This window comes from Psittacula echo (assembly GCF_963264785.1).
Source record: "Psittacula echo genome assembly, chromosome: 5".
Lineage (NCBI taxonomy): Eukaryota > Metazoa > Chordata > Aves > Psittaciformes > Psittacidae > Psittacula > Psittacula echo.
The window spans coordinates 90301877-90324139 of NC_137739.1; the positions used below are offsets into that span (position 1 = coordinate 90301877).

The 22263-nt window shown below is 48.9% G+C and overlaps 1 protein-coding gene across 1 annotated transcript; it reads left to right on the plus strand.

Moving 5' to 3' along the window:
• Positions 1-2328: 2328 nt before the first annotated feature.
• On the plus strand, positions 2329-21075 carry LOC308221421 (uncharacterized protein; the record flags this gene model as incomplete). The annotated part of the gene is made up of 11 exons (XM_080618407.1): positions 2329-2443; positions 2580-2692; positions 2838-3054; positions 3371-3495; positions 4207-4315; positions 4744-4866; positions 7215-7314; positions 12317-12398; positions 12693-14748; positions 18263-18381; positions 19265-21075. The coding sequence occupies 8 exons, from the start codon at positions 2329-2331 to the stop codon at positions 12336-12338; spliced, it is 924 nt and encodes a 307-aa protein (XP_080474533.1). The 3' UTR covers positions 12339-12398; positions 12693-14748; positions 18263-18381; positions 19265-21075.
• Positions 21076-22263: the final 1188 nt, after the last annotated feature.

Genomic DNA, 22263 nt, shown 5'->3' on the forward strand with positions numbered 1-22263 from the left:
TATATCCTGGAGGGAGGAATTAGAGTTTGCTACAGAACAGAAAACCCCCAGGTCATAACCACTGAGAAGTACAAGCCTAAGTGCTTGCAGGGATCACCTGAGACTGAGGTTACACTGGAAAAGCATGAAATATCCTACAGCCACCAGGTCGGCTGCTGGCTTGGACTGATGCTCAGCACCAGAGCATGGCAATTGCTTAGAGTTGATGAAAAACTGTATATGTACCATGTCAATAAATAAATAAGCAGACAGAAAGGGTCTATGTATCTACACCCACATAAAGAGGCATTTAAGCTTTTCTTGGCTATGCAGAAACTTGAGAGGGGAGGGGATACTTTTACAAGAAACAGCCCTTTTGTCCTCATTGATGTTTTATTTTTAGACAAAGCTTGGGGAATCTTGTCACAAGGAGAAGCGGAGAAATGTAAGCTCAAAATCCATCAAAATGAAGCATGTGGGTTTTCCAGTTTTGTTCCCGTTTCTGTCTGTGTCTATTACAGTCGGTGGAGGGGTCCCGACTTGTGGATTTCTGTGGAGAAAAAGGGACTGAGCAATTTTGGGAGCTCTGTGCCTGGCATGTGTGCTGGTAAATGAAGGATACAATGTGGGAACTCAGGCCATGCAGATGCAGGTATGACTTGAGTGGCTGTAAGTGTTGTCCTGGCTGTTTGTCCTAATTAACGTCTCTGCATTAAGATGGTGATTGGACCAGTGCCAAGGCCTGTCTCCCAGAGAGACTCAAACTCAAAGCACATTCAGGCAGAAGGGCCCTTTCTCCTGAAAGTCAGCCACAGACTGGTTTTCTGTAGGTGACCTCCTGAGGTGTTCAGGCTCTGTCAACGTCCTGACAAGGTCATTCCCAGCAGAGCCGCAAAAGCCGCAAGGAGACCAGGAGGTCCCTGGGGACACTTTCACTTTGCCGCTGGGAAAGGTGACAGCCACCACACACCAGGGGAGGGCAAGGCCAGACAGGAGGAGGAAGCATGACCTGACCTCGATGCGTCCAAAGCCAGCTTTGGCTGTTTCTGATCCCTGCCCCACCTGATGCAGACCAGTGCTCTAAGTTGCTTTTAAGCTAACATCATTTAAAGCCACTGTTCTTTTCTCTTTCTGTCCCACGTGCTTGTGCAACCTCTGACATCAAACACATAGCAGACAGTTTTGTAAGCACTTAAAGACTTCTTCTTGGGTAGAGTAAAGCTAAATCTTTCAGCAATACCCTTACAGCACCCGAGGGAGTGGGGGCTATTGAGGCATGCTGTTATCGCCTTCGTGATATGGCAGGTGATTGCTGCCATTTAATGGGCCCTATAACATCCCCATCCCATAGCAACCTTTGTGTGCCAGCTCTGTGGGGTGATGTGTCTGCTGGAGGCACTGTGGCAGGTGAGAAGAACAGACACCTCCAGCATGCTCTTCCGGATAATATTTCTCAGAAAGGTGTTAACAGTGAATTTTACTAAAGGTTTGCCGACTTGGCTCTGCAGGGGCTTTCCCAGCTTTGGAGTAGAAGAACAGAGAAACCAGGCAAGAATAACTGGATAACTGCTACTTACAAATTCAGGCTTGCTCAGAGCCTGAACCCTGTTATTATGGGTGTGTAATCAATATTGAATAATTCTGCCCAGGGCGTTTCACTTCTCTTCATGTTGATCAAAACCTACATTTTTCTCAGTGGTCACCAGCATTATTTCTGGTTACAAACAGAATCACAGAATCACGAAATGGATTGGAATGGACCTTAAAGCTCATCCAGTTCCAACCCTCTGCCACAGGCAGGGAAACCTTCCACTAGAGCACGTTGCTCCAAGCCCCATCCAACCTGGCCTATATAAATACAGTATTTTTCTCTTTGGGTATTTTTTTTGGCATAGGAAAATAGCTCTGAAGTCATGAAGATCTCAGGAAGAATAACTTCAAATTATGTTTCCTTGTGTGATAGTCATCTAGCTCCAGAGTGAATGGAATGGCACTATTTTCTTGTAAGCTCATTTGCTTTACTGAAAGGGAGCAATAAATGAGCTTATTTGGTGTAAACTGACTTTTAGATTTATTTTAAAGTTGTTGGAGCCTGAAGAGCATTAATATGCTTTAATTTCCCTGGGCAGCCTCAGCTGGCCCCACACCCGTGGCTGCAGGAGTCACAGTTGTGCTCAGAACTGAGCCCTCTGTGCTCTGTTGTAGCTGTGCTGGTCTGCAGCCCTGTCTGCTGGGTGGATGCCTTGTAGGCAGCTCCTCTCCTGCATGGACCCATCAGGTGCATGTTGTAGCTCAGCCTCATGCTCCTGGGGGACCCTGGGCCTTGGTCATCACTTCCTGTGGCTTTCGATGGACCTGGTCACCAGCCCTGGCTCTGCTCGCTGTGCCCGTGTGACTGCATCTGCCCACGAGGATCCTGCCGATGCTGAGCTCCCTCCAACCTATTCCCATGTTTGGGGGGCAGGTAGTCTTTGCTGCTCCCTGACAGAGGCCGCCAAACCAGTCTGCATCATGGATTGATGATGATACACTATCAGCAGTGATGGAGCTGATCCTCAGTCCGCCCGCAGAGCCCGAGTGACGCCTGTGACCGTGAACAGAGGGCTGGCAGAGAGCTCTATCCCAAACGCTGCAGTGGGCACAGGCCGGGGTCCGGCGGCGCTGGCTGAACGTCAGGAAACCTTTCACTGCGCCGTCGTGTGGCCAGCTCCGGGTACTGTAGATAGCGGGGGGGGGGGGGCGGGGTGGCGCCGGGAGCTACTCGCTGCTGCCATCCTGTGTCCAGAGTTGGGTACTGCAGCGCGGGCTCCGCGCATGAGCCGTGGAGCTCCCTTTGTCCCTGCTGTTGTCCCCGGAAGTCGCCGGTGTCACGTGGGGGTTGCTGGCTTCCGGTGAGCAATGGCTGCTGCAGCTACGCGTTCGGGTGCGGGCGAGCGCGCGGGGTGGTCGTGGCCGCAGCCCGGTGTTCGCATACCGGCTCCGGTCCCTCCGCGCGCCGTTTCGGTGTCGCCTGCGCAGCGGCCGGGAGCAGCATGGCGGCGGGCAGGGTCCGAGTCCCGGCAGCGGCGGCAGCCGGTGAGATCCGAGCCCAGCGGGGGTCCGGGGTTATCGGGGAGGCGAGCGAGCCCGGCCGCGCGTCCCTTGGGCGGGCGCTGAGGGGCGTCTCCTGCCCGCTGGCCGCCCGGCGCGGGAAGCTTCCCAGCGCCCGGTGCGGCAGGGCTGCGGTCTGCCGGAGACGAGCCGGGTCAGGAGCCTCCAGTGCGCTTCATCTCCCTTGACGAATCTCAGGCGCCTCGGAGGCTCCTGGCCCGGCATCCTGCGCCCTGCCACTGTGCTTGTCTCTCCCTCTTTGCCCTGGTTTCAGCTGCAGCAGAGTTAATTCTCTTCCTAGGATTTGGTGCAGCGCTGAGTTTCGCCTTTACTCTGAGAATAACGCTGGTGACGCACCGATGTTTCAGTGGTTGCTCGGTCCTGCTTACCCCGATCAAGGCCTTTCCTGTTCCTCATGTTCTGCCGGTGAGGAGGGGCGCAGGAAGCCGGGAGGGAGCAGAGACAGGACACCGGACCTGAGCTAGCCAGAGACGTATTCCATACCACAGCATGTCGTTCTCAGTACTGGGGGGAATAAAGAAACTGGGGGGAATAAGGAAATGCTGTTTATTTTTCCATGCTTTAAAATAGAGATCGTGTAAACTAGGCAGAGGCTGTCAAAATGAGAAAATAATGGATTAAATGATAAAAACTTAAAGATCTGGTTGAAAAATGATGTACTGACCCAAAAGAGAGAAAATCATTTGCAAAGAAGCTAATATTGTTTCTTTGCAAGCAGGGATTTTAAATGGAGGACATAAACCAGCAACGTCTCTGCACACAGGTATTTCTCCCGTTTAACTTCCTGTGCTGTAGACTAGGCCATGGCCTGGAAAAGGCAGTGAGTTGGTCAGCCAGGGTAAATGACCAAACCAGACCTGTACTGGTCCTGTTCAGACACTCTGAGAACTTGGTGTGTGCAAACATTTCTGGGTGTGTCTGGTGAGATAGTCATATATAATCTGTCTGTTTCTAACAGCAGAGAGCCATGAGGAACTATTTCATAAGGAAGATTTTTAAATACATTTTTGCAAACCATTCTCCTACATGAGATGAAGTGACCCTCATTTGGAGTAAGAGGCATGCAAGAAAGTCTCGCACTTATTCTCCCTGTGTTTCTGTTTCTTGTCTTTCTAGTGGGCTGTTTATTGCAGTGATTGTGAGTCTGCTCTTGTGTTATTGAGCTTCACAGCTGGGGTTCTCTTCTGGATTTTCATCTTGGGCGTGATTGGAATTACAGGTTATGGTAGGTGTAACCCTCCAGCCTCTAAGGCTATTTTTCCTTATTGCTTAATTTTGGGCAAGGAAAGTAAGTGATATCAGTTAAATTCTGTAGCTGGGAGAACTGGTGCCTAGGTTTAAACAGAGTTAAGTGAGAAGGGCTTAAATGACAGCAAAATGTAGTAAGAATCCAGCTGTGCTGCTACTTGGCACCAGATGTAGCAACCTGAGCTATCTAATCACAGTGTGCTTAGTGCGCATTCACTTGTACGGGTCTTGCTTTTCTATAGATGTGATGTTATAGCTGGCTAGTCTCGCAGTAATGCGTGTTTGGGTTTCGCTTCCCTGACGTGCTGAGGGCAAAAGGCTTCACTTGTCAAGGTTTAAAACAACCCCAGCCTTGTCTTTGCACTCTTCAGAAACACTCGTTTGATCTGGATTGTTTTTTAACAGGCACGTGGCATTGTTACAACCATCTTAAAGGAATACCTGGATCTGACCTCACTGTTCCTGATACTGGATTCCAGAGAGACTTCAGAGTGTACCTGCAGCTGAGGCAAAGATGGTTAGCATTTAGTAGGTGCCCTTGAAACTTGGTGTCTGTTAATGAATATTCAGGAGATTCAGTCGCTGTCTTGCTACAGTTTCTGCCTTGTTAAATCTCCTCTACATATGGTGCTCATAGAAGTAAGCAGAATTCTCTTTCTTTGTATAGTACAAAAATCTCCTTTTTCTGCAAGGCTACTAGTGTATTTGTAAGGGGACATAATGCAGTCGCAGTAGCGATGAGAGTGAAAAAGGCTTGTGTCGCTAGTATTCTACTTCCTGTGTGTTCAGTCTTCACAGTGAGGAATCAGAAGGCAATAACTGCGTCCTGATGAAGATAAGGAGGGGCATTTTTGTCTCTCAGTCTGTTTATGCCCCCTCCTTGAGGGCCCCAGAACTGAGATTAAAAACTCTGTACATCTTTTGTAGGCCTGTTTACATTCAGGTCACTGAATGTTCTTGGAGGCTGACCTGAGTTTGTGGAATGAACCATCACAAATGTCATCACTTCTGGCTTTCAAAAGTGCTTCACTGCTTTCTCTTACAAGGGCAGTGTATTTAAAACAATCCTACTGGAGCAAGACAGCTTGCAGCGTACGCATCCCTCCCAAGGGAAGGAGGGGCACAAGAGAGGGCAAATACCTGTCAAATGCTACTTGCACTGCTGTTACTGCTCTGTTATCAGGCACACAGACACTAGCTGATGATGAATGGCACATAACCTGAAACACTGCCTGTCCCTATTGGTAGCTAAATTAATAGAGCAGTAGTTTACTGCTTAAATCTGCTTTCTCTGTTTTGTGTCTTCGTGTAACTGTGTTGGATCATTGAGCTCCCAAGCATCTTCTACATATTGTTGAGGCAGAGCTTTTTAGCATGCTGGCCCTAGAGAATATTAGGATTTTGTTAAGTCTTTCCTTGTAACTCCCCTGCCTGATTCTTAGCAGCCAATGTACAGTTTATCCAGAGGTCAGTGTCACTTTCAGATGAGTAAGTTGAGGTACTCAGGAATTAAGTTACTTTTCCAGAGTCACCCGGCGAATCAGTTAAATGTTCTTGAAGAAAACGTAGGTCCTCTTAGTCCTAGGCTGGAACTCGTCAGGGACTGGCATTGCTTTTCTTTTTCATAATGCTTGGGACAAGCTACATTAACTTGACAGAGCTGAACTGGATTGAGCCGAGCTTCAAAGTAACCTGCCTATGTATTCCTTCAAGGAGAACCATATCAAAAATAGGTGCTGAAATGTGTGTAACAAAAACTTTGCTCTGAAGAAAGTCTGTGGCTCTGAGCACCACAGAGGTCGCTTGCCATGTGCAGTTCTGGTGGCTAGGGGTGCTCATAGTACTTGGGATAGCAATTGAACATCAACTCTATCTGGGTCTGGATTCTGAGACTGTGTCAGATCTGTGGGACCTGAAGCCAATTCCCCTGTCCCTGTGCAAACCTCCAGACACCCGACGGCTGAGGGATACCATCCCTTTGTCTTCCTCTCCGTCCACAAAACTTGGTTTCAGCTGGAGCAGACAGGGCCTGCTGTGTGTAACTGTGCACCACTGCTGGGCTGCTTTAAATGTTGTCTAACCCTCTGAGGCACCCGGCATTAACGGATGTGTCTCAGGGTCAGAGGTGTGCTTCAGGCGTTTAAGACTCTGCCTTCTGGAGGGTGGAGTCCAGAGAATTCTTTTACTTCCTATTGCAGCAGTAGGATTTGAACTGACACAAACAGAAATCAGTTATGATCTGGGTTATGAATCAAACACTGCTCACAACTAAGAGAGGAAATGTTCCAGGACACTGTGCTCTCAGCTCTCTAACCTTAGAGCAAGTTTATGTGATTCCAGCAGCACAAGTGGAAGGTGAAAATCATTTGTCCAAAACTGTACTGTCTTAGCCTCTTTTTTTTGACTCAAATGAGGGGAAGGGAGCTCACACCAAGCTAATGCTCAGGCAAGCCTATTGATTTAAGTACATCTACATGTTATAGGAGAGTGCGTCTCAGAAAACTGCAGTCTTCAGGAAAAAGTTGACTCTTTATCTCCTTTTTCTTTATTGTATCGTAATACTACAAATGAGCAGCATTAGAGTATAAACATGCAAAATGCTTGTTATAAAAAGCAGCATTTGTTAAGGGTGAACTGTCAGGGTCCTGCCCATTCTGACAAACTCTGGGCATGTAGAATTTCCCCCCACAAAGCTATGAAATTGAATTGAAGATTGGCAGCTGCAGTGAGAGAAGGAAAGAGCTGTTCTAGCAGGAAGTTCTGTCGAGTTTATGAGCAATATTGCAAAACACAAGGGGGGGCTCAGGGCAGGGATGAATTACAGAGGCAACCTATTGGTTCAGTTCTTGATAAATCTAACTTTTGTTTGTTTCCAGTGATAGTACTTTGTGGTGTTGAGGTCATAATCATACTGATGCTGATGTTCCTAAGGCATGGGATCCGGATCGCCATTGCACTCTTGCAGGAAGGCAGTAGGTACGTTTGCCTGAGTTTTGGGAATATATTTTGAATTTTATTAGACGATCTCTGGAATCTACTCTTCTTGAGCTTCACCTGGCACTACCAAGGGCAGGAAGTCGGGGTTGAAGTATGACACTGGATTTGTCCAGCCATACAGATAGTATAAAGAACACCAGTTCTCTGTTACTGAGGTTGTGCTTATAAGAGCTTTGTCTTTTGCAGTAAGACATTTCTTATCTCCCAGCTCCCTGCCTTAAGAGTACATATGCTGTTAGCGGCACCATGTATCCTCGGTGCAAGGAGGTGTGTGCCAAGTGTGGGGCACTGTTAATAGGAGCCTAAGACCTATAGCTGCCAGCTTTGCTCTGTCCTTGGATTGTCTCCAGAGAGACTTATGCTAGTGGTAGAGGAGTGATGTTGTTTTGGCTGGGGCTTTTAATTTCGGAAAGACTGGATCCTTATGGCTCCAATCAACATTTTGTCAGGACATGTGTAAATCTGCAGAGAGAAAAGGAGAATTCCATGAGCAGGCATTGTAATGTGGTGTAGTCCAAGGCTCTTCTTTTCAGCTCCGAGTACAGAGGAAAGCAGAGCAGGATGTGAGAGTTGGGAGGCCTCTTCATTTTGTGTTTTCCTAAACCTGGATAGGCTTTATTCACAGTGGTTCCAGGTTTATCCAGTGCCAGCTCTTAGTTCTGGTTTGAGTTTGATTTGGGTTTGTTTTAATGGGAATATAAGAAAGGAGAAATGGACTTAACACACCCTTGGATTTCATTGCAAATAGGCTAAGGTCTCATAGGCCTCAGAAGCAGGGCTCTGTTAGAGCACATGGAGTTAGCTCTGAGTTTATCTGTGTGCACTTGCTTGTAGTTTTCTGCCCTCTCTGTTGACATTACGGTTCTCAGGAGTCAGGGTTAAGGATTTTTGTAGTGGGATTAGGAAACACTGAAGTTCTGCATTCGGCCAGGTACCTGTTTCCTGTCTTCTGCTACTCTGCAGTTCAAGCATAGCAATTAATTTTGGCAGCACTGAATTACTCTCTTTAGTTCCTGTTCATTAAAATCCAGGAACACTGTTAACGCTCTGCAGCACTTTTGTTCACAGCCTTGACGGGTAGAAGGATTTCAGGAAGTTCATAAACTTCCTGCTGGGAAGTGATAACATTCTGGAGTTCTTCAGTAGCATGGAAACGTCACTTGAGGGTGATGGGTTTACTCTCATGCATAGGGCATGAGGTGCAGCACTGTGTGCAATTACTGTAAACCTAACAGCCCATGCCCTGTATTCGAAGCTGCAAAACAAGCTGCTAACGACTGGAAATCAAATTCCATTTTTCAATGCCTTTAACTACTCTTTCAAAAATATTACAGTTGCCTTGAAATACATAGGTGCAAGCAGTTAACAGTCGTTACTCTGTCCTATGTGTCAGTGGAAACCAAGAGGCCTACAACCGTGAGCTGCTGCACACTGCTAGTATGTAGTGACTGTTTCTCCTGTGTGCCTCTTACTGTACTTCTACCTCTCTAGACTCAGACAGAAATTGATGTGTTGCTCTTCAGCTCCTGATTGCACATGATGGTTCCCTTGCCTTCTCCCCAGCATTTACTAGTTTAGCAGCAGGAATTGGATAACTTTTGTCTGCTTTTACATGTTGGAAACTGCCTCCTGTCAAACACATAGCATCAGAAATGCCACAAGTCAATCCATTAGGAAATCCTAAGAGACAAAAAGGCTTGTGATAAGCTTACAGGGTCACTGGAAAGACAATTTAGAGTAACAGGAAGAGGTAGGTGGCCAGAATGCGAAGAGAACCAACCTGTAATCTTGAGTGAACGAAACCCTGCTCTCTGAAATCCCATCCCATGAGGTAACCCAGCTGGAGGCACTCACCTCTGAGGTTGCTGTGGTCGGTTTACCCAGCGGGGTTGTATCCACTCGCTCGCTTACAGAGAGGAGTCCCTGGAGGAGTAGGAGCCGGCGTGCTCCAGTTCCTGCTCAGCAGTTGCATTCTAACAAGAACTATTAGCAGAATGTCAGCCTCTAGAACATCAGCTTTGATGTTAAAAGGAGCTCTCTAAGCTGCCAACAGCGAAAGGCCATTCTTCTTTCTGCCTGCCAACAGCCAAAGGCAGGCACCATTCATTTAGTGCATGTGCAAGGAAAGTCACATAGTCACAGGAAGGTGTTAGCATGTCCTGGCATTACAAAGACAAACTGAATGTCCCTGCCCCAAAATAGTTAGTAGTTAAGGCAGGAAAGGGGCTGGGAACAGAGTCCTCAGATGCAAAGTAGCAAGAGGTAATTTCAGGTGTGTAGAAGCTGAGGGAAGAGCATATGAACTGAGCAGGGTGGGACAAGGAAGTAAAGGGTCATTACTGAAGGAAGAAGATGTGATTGAAATGGATATGTGGCCTGGGAAGAGCTGTATCTGTGAAGCAGTAGTGGAGAAGGAGGATGTAGAAGACAGGCTGGAACATGGCAGATTGCTAATGTTGATTGTAGTGCTGGTGATCAGAGTGGAGTGGTAGAAATGACAAAATGAAGATGTAAAGACATCTGAGGGAAGAACCCGCAGTATTCTGAGATCTGAGCTCTAGATTATGCTACCACTATCAACGAGTAGCTCAGAGTAAGAAGGATGATGCTAAAAGAGGACTGATAAAAAGCTTGTTTCTTAAATTGCTGCAGCTTGGTGATATTTTTTGTTTCTTTCACATGGCTGCTGGCTATATAATGTCAATGTTGTTCTACGCAGTTGTCACCTTCATACTCATTGCAGTTTGTATTTCCTACGGGGCTGTGACAGCTGTGTATCCTTCTGTCTGCATATCTCTCTGGAGGAACAGTCTTCTGGTCTACAAGTCTGGATAATTCTCTGCTATTTCACCTTAGCCAAACCAGCGTTAAAAGGGCTATTTGGTCACTTGGCACTTGCTACACCGGTGCACTCTTCCTTACTGGGCATTTGCGTGTGATGAACCAACTGGGCAGTGAATTTAACTTCATTAGAAAGAACTGGACTAAGCCCATGCCAAGGCAGAGGATCGTACAAGCTCTTTTATACTAACTACATAAGGTTGGCTTGAAGGGGTGAAAAAGGAACCTCAGCAAAGAGTGACTATGCAATTTCTTGGCTGTATGCTCTATAGAGCTGATGTTAATGGTCGCTTATTTAGCTTGGGTGGGCTCCACATGTTTTGTACAGAAAAATGTGGGAAAGGAGTGAGAGAACACAGGGTGCCCTGAGTTCTCTAAATTGCCTGACAGCAGCCACTGTCTGTTCCTGGAAAGGCAAGGCTTTGGTAGGGTGTCAGAAAGGGGATAGTCGTTCTCTGGAAACAGATTGTTCTTTCTCATGCAAAGAGGGTCAGTTACTGCTGTACAGAACAGTGTTGATTTATCCTTATGCTCTGTGTCTACTGCTACCAAAATCCAAGCCCTCAAAGAACTGCATAATGTGCCTTGTCAGAGGTGGATGTGCAGGAGAGACTGAGTCAGCTTTCAGGGTTATTGCCCTTGCCCATTCTGGCCGTGGCATACAGCTCTGGGATGAAGTCTGCCTTAGTTCTGTAAGTAATGAGAGTATTCAGTCTTGGCTGTGGCCCTTCATACACATCTCTGCATAGCAAGAGCGGTTTTCCTGTTACCGGCACAAGTGTTTTAGAGCTTGTGGTTACCCACTGCAGACTCCTGCATTGCTCAAAGCCCGCAGTTCTGTGATTCCTCCTTAAAATACCTCAGTCAGTTTTCTGGCTACATCAGGAGAACCTGTGTATAAAGTAATGGCTGATTAAACACCGTGCAAGTATGCAAAGCTGACTTGTGACCCAGAGGTAGGTGTTAAGGTACTTACCTGTAGTGAGAGCTATACTAATTGTATTTCTTAATAGCTATTAAATGCAATGTGAGAAAATGTGCCTATCTTAAGTAATGATGTCTTGTGTTAAATCTGAAAATAGTGCTTCGTGTTCAGTTAAGACTCTTGTTCAAAGCAATTTAGAGATATAAAGCAGTTTTGTTGCTGCAGTGTCCTGTGAGCAGGTGAGTATCAACCAGTCTCATTTACTCATGGATGGGAAAGGAGGATGCAGAAATACAGGTTTATTTGGAAAAGTGTTCCTGAATTCATGAGGATTTCTATTTTTGTGGTTCTCAAAAGGCAATGGAAGAATTTGAAAGCTGTGCCTCAAACTTGCCCAAAGACCAGCCAGGTTTCAGAGCAGAGGCTTGGCTGCTTTTGCACAGTGATGACCTTTATGAAGCTCCAAAAATACTTGTCTTTTAACTTGAGTGTGGGGTTGAAGAGTTTTTTGAAAACTAGAAATATTTATCAAATGTTCTGTCAGGGTTATTTTCAGGTGTTTAAATATCAATGTACTGCTGTGCTTAGGTACATCCCAGACAATTCCCCACCATCCTGATACCCGAACACTAAAAAAGAAAGGGATTAGGAATTGACTGGTTTTATTTAATGCCCGAACTGAGCAAATACGTGAACAACAGAGAAGAGTAATTTGGTGTTAAGACTGCTCCGGTTTCATACTGTGAGATAGGTAAGGGAAGCTGTGACACTTCCTCAGCCTGTATAGAATGGCACAGCTCAGTTGTTTTCAGTTTGGTTGTGGTGATTTACGGAAGCGCCAGATTTGGCCTCTGGTTTTCAAATACTCCTTTTTCCTTACTATTACTTTTTATGTGAGCAGCTTTTCTTTAATGAAACGGAAGTGTTTGTGTATCTTAAAAGTGTATTTCTGACATTCAAATTCCATATCTCTAGGTTTCAGGCATGTGGTAAACAGCCCTGTTTGCCAACTGTATAGTTTAAACACCCGCATAAGGCATTAATATGAATCCTTATATATGTAAACAGGTTGCATAGTACTGGAGTGCAGTGTTGAATGATCTGATGAGACATCAAGCAGAATGATGTGATTTGTATTAAGGTGCTAAATTTCAGAGCTTGTGAACACAGAATTCAGTGCTTATCCCTCTGTTGTTGGTTTTTCTTCCTGTACAGACTTTTAGCACAAGCAAGGTGAACAAATTGTGTCCAGGTGCTCGGCATGCTTTTGCTTTTCATGGAGGAGAAAGCCTGTACCGTAAGTACATCTTCATCTTCCAGTTACCGATGCCTTTGTCTTTCTCTGGCAGGTGAACTTAGCAGACAGACACAGCACTTAAACACCAAAAGCACCAATGGCTTCATCCTGTTCCTTTCTGTTGTGGATCAGGGTAATGGTCCATTAGTATGTGTAATTCCCAGTAATGGGCTATTCTCCAGTTATAATTTTATTTCTATATATATGTACACACACATGCACATTCATGTATAACTGTAAATATGCACATATGTGCAGTATAACAGTATATATAAGTCATTTATTTTGTTTTAGATACCATACATGTTCGCTGGCATTTGGAGCCTTAATTCTTGCAACTGTCCAGCTTACTAGAGTAATACTGGAGTACCTGGATCACAAACTGAAAGGTGATATTTATGAATCTACCCTAGCTTATCAAAGCCTCCTCTGGTAAATTCTCTCCTTCCTCTCCCAAGATGTTTTTTCGTCAGTGAAAAGAGAGCTTTAGCCGTTGTAGTTGCATTTGAAGCCAGTGAATTTATGCTGATTTACTCAAATTGAGTCTGTGTCCTTGGGAATGTAATGCAAAGTTTGTGTGGGGGATGTGGATCTGCTCTGATTAAATGCTACTGAGCTAAATTTGGTTGAGAAAGACAGTCCATACCTAGAAGAAAAGAAGTAATTTTTCTGCTTTTGTCATAATGTAAGATTTTCTTACAACTACCTTTCCATGTTCTGAGAAAGACACTTCAGGAGCTCTGTGTATGAAGTACTCTCCTCTTTCCCAGGTATGCAGAACTCCTTCACTAGGTTTCTACTCTGCTGCCTCAAATGCTGTTTCTGGTGTTTGAAAAAATTCTTCAACCTTACACCCAGAAATGCCTACATCGTGGTATGTGCTGTCTCTGCAGGTGTTCTCCCCTGTCTGTGGCACTAAAATACCCCAGCCATTCCTAGTGGCTCAGCAGCCAGCGGTACTGGAATCAGCTGGAAAATGTTAGTGCAGATCAACACTATGTATATAGCATAAAACAAAATATGTGGCTACCTTTGTTTATCTGCTTCAGTTTCTGTAGCACATCTAGATGTGTTTGGAAGTAGAGTCTTCTAAGGAATCCAGGGTCACATGCTTACTGTCATATTATTCCTCCTGCTTCTCTTGCCCAGTTCTGCAATGTACGAATGATCACGTTGTCTTCAATTAATTCTGAGCTGGAAGACCTACCTCCAGTACAATACGGCGTGGATACTTCATCAGGTATAGAAGCCATTTCAGGAGATGTATTAGCCCATCATTACTGATGCTGCTATGTAATTCTTAGCTCAGGAGCAGGCTCATTTTACTTTACAATATGGACTGTGAATCTTCATGCTCTGATGATTCCAGCCGTAGCATATGAATTGGTATGACTGAACTGAGCACTACCTGATGTAGTGAAGGCATCACAATCTTTTCCCACCAGCTGATTCGGCAGAGGAGCAGGCGAGGATGGGGTGGGTCCCCTGAAAAAAGGGGGGTAACAGCTTGATTTGGGTCTGATTCCTCCAACTGGGGAGCTTCTGTGACAGGCTGTGCTTGTGGAGCCCAAAAGTCCTCCCACTCCTGCGTTGCTGGGTGTGCAGGGGCAGTGGGGGATACCCACACAAAGTTTCGGAGAGAAACCCATCCCGTTTGTGATCTGTGTGGTTGCTGGTTGTTCAGCTGTTTGATCTCACACCAGCAGCGTTCTCCCGCTTACCTTCTCTTCCCCATCCCAGCGGCAACGGGTGAGCGGCACAGCCGGAACCGCCAGTGGTCCACGGGGGGCAGATCCGCTGAGCAGTATCTTGTACATGAACGCACCTCTCTGCTTTTCCTGCCTCGGGAGCATGGGCAGAACAGCCCCAGCCTTGTCCCGTCGACAGCGACAAAGGCCTGGAATGGTTTTTGGTACGGAGGCACCGGGGACAGAGAAGAGTCAGCCCTGTCTCCAGTCAGCAGTTGGTGTCCCCGGGGGATATAAACATGAGCTGTTGTGCCCACGCTCCCGAAGCAGGGAAATTGGAGAGGTGCGTTCATGTACAAGGTGCTGCTCAGTGGATGAAGTCCTAGGGTTGCTGTCCCCCTCCTCTCTTTCTGGCAGAGCCCCCCCTTTTCTTTGGGGTGCGTGTGCCTGTGTAAGTGGCAATTATTAAAGCAATGAAGTAACGAGCTGCTCCTTGGAGCAGTTTTTGCTGAGGTTTTTTTTTAGTTTTTGTTTGTTTCCTTTTGCTTCAGGGGAGGGAGATGTAATGAAAACGGGGATGTGAGGAATCTGGGGACGGATGGTGTCATTTGGGGCACCCCAGTGTCACTGGGCGGGGGGGCGATGATTCGGCAGAGGAGCAGGTGAGTAAAGGATTGGGGAGATCCTCTGAAGAGAGGGAGTAACAGCTTGATTTGGGGCTGATTCCCCCAAAAAGACCTTTCCATGACGGGCTGTGCTTGTGGAGCCGTAGCCGCTGTGGTGGCCCCGAAATACTCCAAACCCGTTGATTCTGGGTCTGCGAGCGTTGGGACAGGGCGGATGCTGGGAGGGGAAACCCCCGCAAAACTCGGTGCGGCAGGTGGGGGAGGCGGGCGCGGTGTGGCGCCGGGCATCAGATCCTGTGTGCAGAGCTGGGCGCTGCAGCCCGGGCTCCGGGCATGAGCCGTGGCGCTCCTTTTGTTCCCGCTGTTGTCCCCGGAAGTGGCCGGTGTCACGTGGTATGCAATAAGAATGCAGCAAGGCCGGTACCCTTAACCTGTGACACTCCCTGCGGAGCCGCTGCGTCCGCCTGAACGCAGTCCACAGCCTGGGCCACGCCCCCAGCACAGCCCCACCCCCTCACCTGCACCAAGACCCCCCAATGGTGCCTCCATCCCATCACCCACCCACAGCCTAGGCCACGCCTTACCATAGGGCCACGCCCCCGTCCCTCATTAGGCTGACCCAAGCACAGGACCCACCCCTACAGCGGCACCGCTCTACAGCGGGGACCACGCCCACAACCGTACTCTGCCGAGGCCACGCCTCCTGCCTTCAGCCCCTGCCCCAGGGCAGGCCCCGCCCCCTGCGGTGATGCCTGCCGCAGCTGCAGCGAGACTCCGCCCATGCCTCGCCTGGACCCACCCCCTTATGTGGCCACACCCCCTGGTAGCCCCGACCCCAATGCTGACCACACCCAGTTCCTGAGGTGACCCCGCCCTTGCCACGCCCCCAGCCCCCCTGGCCACGCCCCCATCCCGTGCAAAGGAGATAACTCTAAGCATGGTCCCACCCACCTGAGGCCACCCCCTGCCATTTACTAACCCCACCCAGAGAGCTGACCACGCCCCTGCCTAAGCCACAACTGCTGCCACACCCCCTCTCGCAGGCCAACCAGGAGCCTGCCCCTAGCTAAGACCACACCCCTGAGTCAGCAACGGCACCATAGCCCCGCCCACAGCCCTGGGCACGCCCACAGCCTAGACCACGCCCCCAGCACGAGTCCAGACCCTTGTGTAGACCACACCCCCAGCCCTCATTTGCCCCGCCCACAGCCCTGGCCCCACCCACAGCCCAGGTAACACCTTCCCCGCAGCCCACGCCCTTTGCCCCTCATTGGTCCAGCCCAACAGAGGCCTCATTCCCTGGTACCACCCACCCCATGCGCTAGACCACGCCCACACTCCTACATTAGCCCCTCCCTCAGCACACACCACATCCCCAAGGCTTCATTATTCCTGCCCTGTCCCCGCCCCCAGCCCAGACCCACCAGAATGGGATTACTGCGGAGTCTCTGTGAGTCACTTTCGATTGCTGTGCGTCTATATGGAACGCCTGTAGGGCTCTAGTACTTTCTCTGGGACACCTAAAAAAAAAATCTACTAAAAGAGACTAAAAAGCAAAGACAACTGAAAAAATACAATAAATACAACTCCTAATAAACAAAAACCTATAAGGACAGTAAAAAACAAAATAAAAGAAAGTGATTATAAAATTCTACAAAACAAACACAAAATTATAAAAGTGAAAAAACTCGAAAAAATCCCCAATAAAAATTCCTTTAGCAACTTAGCCCCAGCCCCAGTAGTGCAGAGCCCCCTCCCGAACAGGCAAACTCAACAGCGTTTCTCTCGCAGGCATCACCTATACACACAGAGCTCCTGCGCTCGCTTTGCCACCTAAAGCTCCGTCCGGGCACGGCTTCTCGAGTGCCTGCTCTCGGGCACCCTGGAGCGGGGATGTGCTCTTAGAGAAAGCCCGCTGGGGTTTGCTCTATTCAAGAACCCTTTTCTCTCTCGGACCCCCTCTGGGCTACAGACACCAGCCCAAAAGCCAAGCGCTGCCCATCCTACCTCTTTTATCCCAGGTGGTGGTTTGCCCCCGCCCCCGCCCCTGGGCTTTGAGGGAGGGGCTGTGGGTGCTGCCTGGGGTATAAAGGCAGAGTGCTGCAGGGAGGAGCTCATTCAGCTCTTGGGCTTCAGCTGGGTGAGTTCGCTGGGGTTTGTTTTGTCTTTTGTCGCTTTGGAGTCCTGTGGTGCTTTGTGCTGGTGTGTTTTGATGTTTGCTGCAATGGAATCAGCTGTGTGAAGAGCTCCGGGACGTGTCCAGGTTTCCCAGTGTGTGCATGAACAAGTGTTTCTGTAAGGCTTTCTTTTCGGAGGTGTTTCATTTATAGGAGGTGTTCAGGTCTTTTAAGGTCGCTTTTTGGTGCGTTCTCTTGTTTTTGTTATTGAGGTCTGGATGTTTTCTTCACTGGAAGCAGAGCTTTGAGGCTGCTTTTTACCACTCGTGTTCTGTATTGGGCTGTGAGCTGAAATCGTTACCGCTAGGAGACCCAAAGTGGAGCAGTGACAAAGAGGTGGCAGCAGGAGTCACGTTTTCAGTGTCAGCGGCTCGGTGAAGGGAGCAGCGTGCCTGCTGGTTGTTGCCCATTCTCTCCAGCTGGGATCTCAGGAGCAGCTCCACCGCCGCAGCGGTCCGGCCGTGCTCTGCCCTCTGTTTTTTTTCACTGCCCTTGGGTCGAGTGCTCTCGAGTATCCTCAGTCACAGCACAGCGAGTGCAAGTGTCCGGCCCCTGCTCCCACGGTTGAGGAGCCGCTACGCAAAGCTGGTGCTGGGCATCCCCTACACGTGGAGGCATCCGGAGCGGTGCCACCAGTCTGAGGAGCAACCGTGGGTAGGGGATGGCCAGCGGCAGCTTTGCGTCCCGGCCCCCCGGCTGCGGGAGCGGGGGCCGGAGCCTCGCGCTCCGTGCGCAGTGTTCCGGGAAGCCCGAGGGAGGGCGCCGGAGAGGCGGTGCGCAGGTGGGGTTTGAGGTGGCCCAGCGAGGTCTGGAGATCGAAGGCAGGTTCAGGTCGTGTCCTTGTAAAGCCCTGCGCCGGGTCTGTTTCGAGCCCTCCGCCTCTCCCCTTAGCGCTTCTCCGGACACATTTCAGGGGTCTGCGCCTCAGTTTCCCCACCTGGAAGCCAGGAAGAACAGCGATTTTCCCCTGCTGCTCTGCGTTTTCCAGGTTGCTGTTTTTATTTGGTCCTCCTCTGTGTTGTTTTGGAAGGCAGCTGCCACCAGTAAGCACTAAATAGTCCTTGTTGGCCTCAGGTTTGAGTCAGCTACGCAGGTGTCGGCCGATCTGTGCTGCAGGGAAAAGAGTGTGCTGGTGACACCAGTCCTCCACGGGCAGTAAGCAAAGGGTCCGAAGGCAAACGGGGGGAACAGAAACGCCTAAAGCCATTTTTCAGGGTTCCAGCACCTTCTCCCAAGCGGTTGCATCTTTTTGGCGCTCCCTGATGTTTCGCAGAGCTCTGCTGCTGCTGGATTGTATTAGCAAACAGGCTCAGAGCACTCCAGTGCTGCTTTTGCTGGGCTGACCTTGTCAATTCTTGTTTGTTTTTCCTCAGCCTTGTCCCCGCTCTTGTCTGCATGCGATCATCCAGAGCAAGACCAGGGGAAGTCCGGGGAAGGCTGCTGGGATGCCTTCCATCTGCTCCCTGCGCACCAGAAACCGGATCGTCCGGCGGTAAGGAACGTCTGCGTGCTTTTGTACATCGTACGCAACCTGTAAAATTGCTTTATTGCCAAGTTACCGTCGGGTATTACCCAGAAGCGACTGAGAAATTTGGGGTGAGCTTTGTCTACAGGTAGAGATGAGGAATCCGAAGCGTGTCTTTCTGTAGAAAATACCCGTGTTTAGGTGAGACTCAAATCTATCTGGAGAAGACGTTGTTGCTTATGCTCCTGCTGAAGTCTGTTTGGGAGAGATCCCGGGCAAGGGTGGCTCTGTCTAAATAACAAGGATTATTAGTTTGGGCCCTTCTTACTGGCTGGGAAGGCTTCTGAAGCAGCACACCAGTGTGCTGGGAATCTGATGGGAGGCGTAAAGGGCTCTGCTGATGTTTCCTGGGACTTGAAAGCTTGTGATGGAAGGGAAACGAGAAAGAAGCAGTCACGGAGTTGCAGGAGCTGAAGCGAGTGAGATAGGTGCTCAGTAACTTTGAGTGCTTAAAGTGTGTGACGAAGGAAGTGTCGTTGCTCCCTTTGGTTAAGAGTCAGGTTTCTGCTGGCCTGGGAAAAGCATTTCTAAATCTGAGCTGGCCCGGCGGTGGTTTGAAGCGCGGCCCCTCTCTACCTTCCCTTCCCTAGCAGTTCATCTGTTTGTTGCGATCAGGCTTTGCCCTGGGGTTTGCCAGGGATGTCCAGAAATGCCCGGTCTGCCTTGCCGTGGTTTCTCTCTAAACCGGACACGCGGAGGAGAGGCCGCTGCGGGTTCTAAGGGTTGCCTCGGTAAGAGACGCGTTTTGTCCAGGTCACTCGGAGGCTGAGTCGGGAGGAGGCAAATGGATGCTTGATTACTCGCGAGCAAGGAAAGGGCTGATAATAACTGCACTTCTGCACTTCTGCAGGTGGAGATGATGAGGAAGAGCCCAGGGATCAGGATGAAGCTAGATTGACTCTTACCCTGCCGAAACCTCTGCGCGTCGAAGGCGTGCACCAGCTCCCTGCGCCGCAGCGGCAGCCCCATGGTATGTGGCGCTCAGCAGGGAACCTCCAGCATTCCTGTCGTCACTGCCGTCATCCGGGATCCATCCCGGAGGCCCAGGAAAATCTCTCAGTGGGTGATGGCCAGGAGCACCCTGGGGTGCCGGGCTGCAGCAGCACCTGAGGCAGCAGCTCCCGGTGCTGATCCCGGTGGCGTTCCCGATATTCCTGGCCATCCGTGCCCAGCAGCAGGGACTCCCCGGGGGACAGGAGGCCCACCCGACACAGCGAGCCCCGTAGGGCCCCCGAAGTACCCCGTGGGGCCCCCACACCCCATAAGTACCCCAACACCAGTTGACTCTTTGCTGCACTTTCACTTTTATTTACTTTTTTTTGCATTTCATTCAGATTTATTCACTTTTATTAACTTTCTTTTCCTTTTTAATCACTTTATTGACATTTTATTGTCTTTTTTCTTCAGTTTTCTTTCAGTTTTCGTTCGGTTTTCTTCTGATTTGATTTACTCACTTTTAGTAACTTCCCGCCCCCCCCCCAGTTACCCCATAGTGACCCAGAGCAACCCGTGGACATCCCATAGACCCCAGTAGATCCCCTACAGCAACCCCCCAGGCTCATAGACTCCCTACGGACATCCCATAGGGTCCCAGAGACACCCCACAGCAACTCTCAGCAAACCATGGACATGCCACAGTGACCTACAGAGACCCACAGACACCACATAGTGACCTATAGACACCCAGAGCAACCCGTACACAGCCCATGGCCACCCGCCCGTGGTCCCGTGACAACCCTTATGACTTATGGTGGTGTGATGTCACCAGGACTGGGATGACATCACCATCAACCACCACGGCGCCCCACAGGGCCCCCACTACCCACCTGCCCCCCATAGGTACCCCAGGTTTTTCATTTGCTTCCATTCATTTTTAGGAAATTTCGTTCACTTCTATTTGAGATTCATTCAGGCTTATTCACTTTTATTGCCTTTTATTTACTTTAATTTACTTTTTCTAATGGCTTTATTCACTTTGCTTTGCTGTTTACTGACTTGATGCAGTTTTAGTCAGCTTTATTTGCTGTGCATTCATTTTTGTTCTTCAGATTGATTTCCTTTGTAGTCCTTTTTAGTAACTTTTTTTGGTGGTGGTGGTTTTTTGTTGGGTTTTTTTTTAGATGCCCCATAGCGACCCACAGAAACTCATGGACACTCCGTAGAGTCCCGTACACCCTACAGACATCCCATAGGGATGGACGGCAACCGATAGACACCTGACAGCAACCCACGGACCCTCCACAGAGACCCATATAGACCCTGTAGTGACCCATAGGTGCCCATAACAACCCCCAGTGACACATAGAGACCCCAGAGTGACCCCACACACACTGCCCTATGGCGACCTGTAGCACCCCAGGGACACCCTCCACTTCCCCGTGGTGTCCTAAAGACCCACAACTCATGCCCCATGAAATTTCTTATTCTCTTTTGGGGTGTTTTTCAGTTTTTCATCATGTATAATCACTTTTATGCACTTTTCTTTGAATTTCTTCAGTTTAATTCACTTTGTATTTGGGTTTCAGTTACTTTTTGCTCACTTTCATTCAAGTTGTATTCAGATTGATTACCTTTTGATTCTCTTTTTCATTACATTATGATTGGTGTGGGCTGGGTATGGGGCCAAGGGGGGGAGAATAAAGTCCTGGGGCTGTTGTCTGTGCTGGGGGGGGGTTGTGGGAGGTGCGGGGTTAATAAAGTCCGGGGGGTGTTGTCTGTGCTGGGGGGGGGGCTGTGGGAGGTGCGGGGTTAATAAAGTCCTGGGGCTGTTGTCTGTGCTGGGGGGGGGCTCTGGGGGGTGTGGGGTTAATAGAGTCCTGGGGCTGTTGTCTGTGCTAACCAGAGGTGTTAATTCAAGTGTAGTAGGTGGCACTTGGGGTACCATAGGTGTTAGTTTGGCTATCATAGGTGGCACTTTGGGAAGTGTAGGTGTTAGTTTGGCTATCATAGGTGGCACTTGGGGTACCATAGGTGTTAGGTGGGAACCATAGGTGGCACTTAGGGAAGTGTAGGTGTTAGGTGGGAATCATAGGTGGCACTTAGGGAAGTGTAGGTGCTAGGTGGGTATCACAGGTGGCATTTTGCATACTATAGGTGTTAGGTTGGGCATCATAGGTGGCAGTTTGGGTACCATAGGTGTTAATTTGGCTATTGCAGGTGGCACTTAGGGAAGCATAGGTGTTAGGTTGGGTAGCATAGGTGGCACTTTGCATAATATACGTTTTAGGTTACGTATCATAAGTGGCACTTAGGATACCATAGATGTTTGCTTGTGTATCAGAGGTGGGCTTTAGGGACCATAGGTGTAAGGTTGGCCACCATAGAGAGCACTTTGCATACTGTAGGTGATAGGTTGGGTATTATAGGTGGCACTTTGCATACTATAGCTGTTAGGTTGGGCGTCATAGGTGGCACTTTGGGTACTATAAGTTTTACTTTGGGTATCGTCGGTGGCACTTGGGGTACAGTAGGCGTTAGGTTGGCTATCATAGGTGGCACTTAGGGAACCATAGGTGTTAGGTTGGGTAGCATAGGTGGCACTTTTGGAAGTGTAGGTGTTAGGTGGGTATCATAGGTGGCACTTAGGGACCATAGGTGTTAATTTGGGTATCAGAGGTGGCACTCTGGGTACCATAGGTGTTAGGTTGGGTATCATAGGTGGCACTTAGGGAACCATAGGTGTTAGGTTGGGTAGCATAGGTGGCACTTTGCATAATATATGTGTTAGGTTGCGTATCATTAGGTATCATTATAAGTGGCACTTAGGGTACCATAGATGTTTGGTTGTATTTCATAGGTGGGCTTTAGGGACCATAGGTGTAAAGTTTGGGTACCATAGGGAGCACTTTG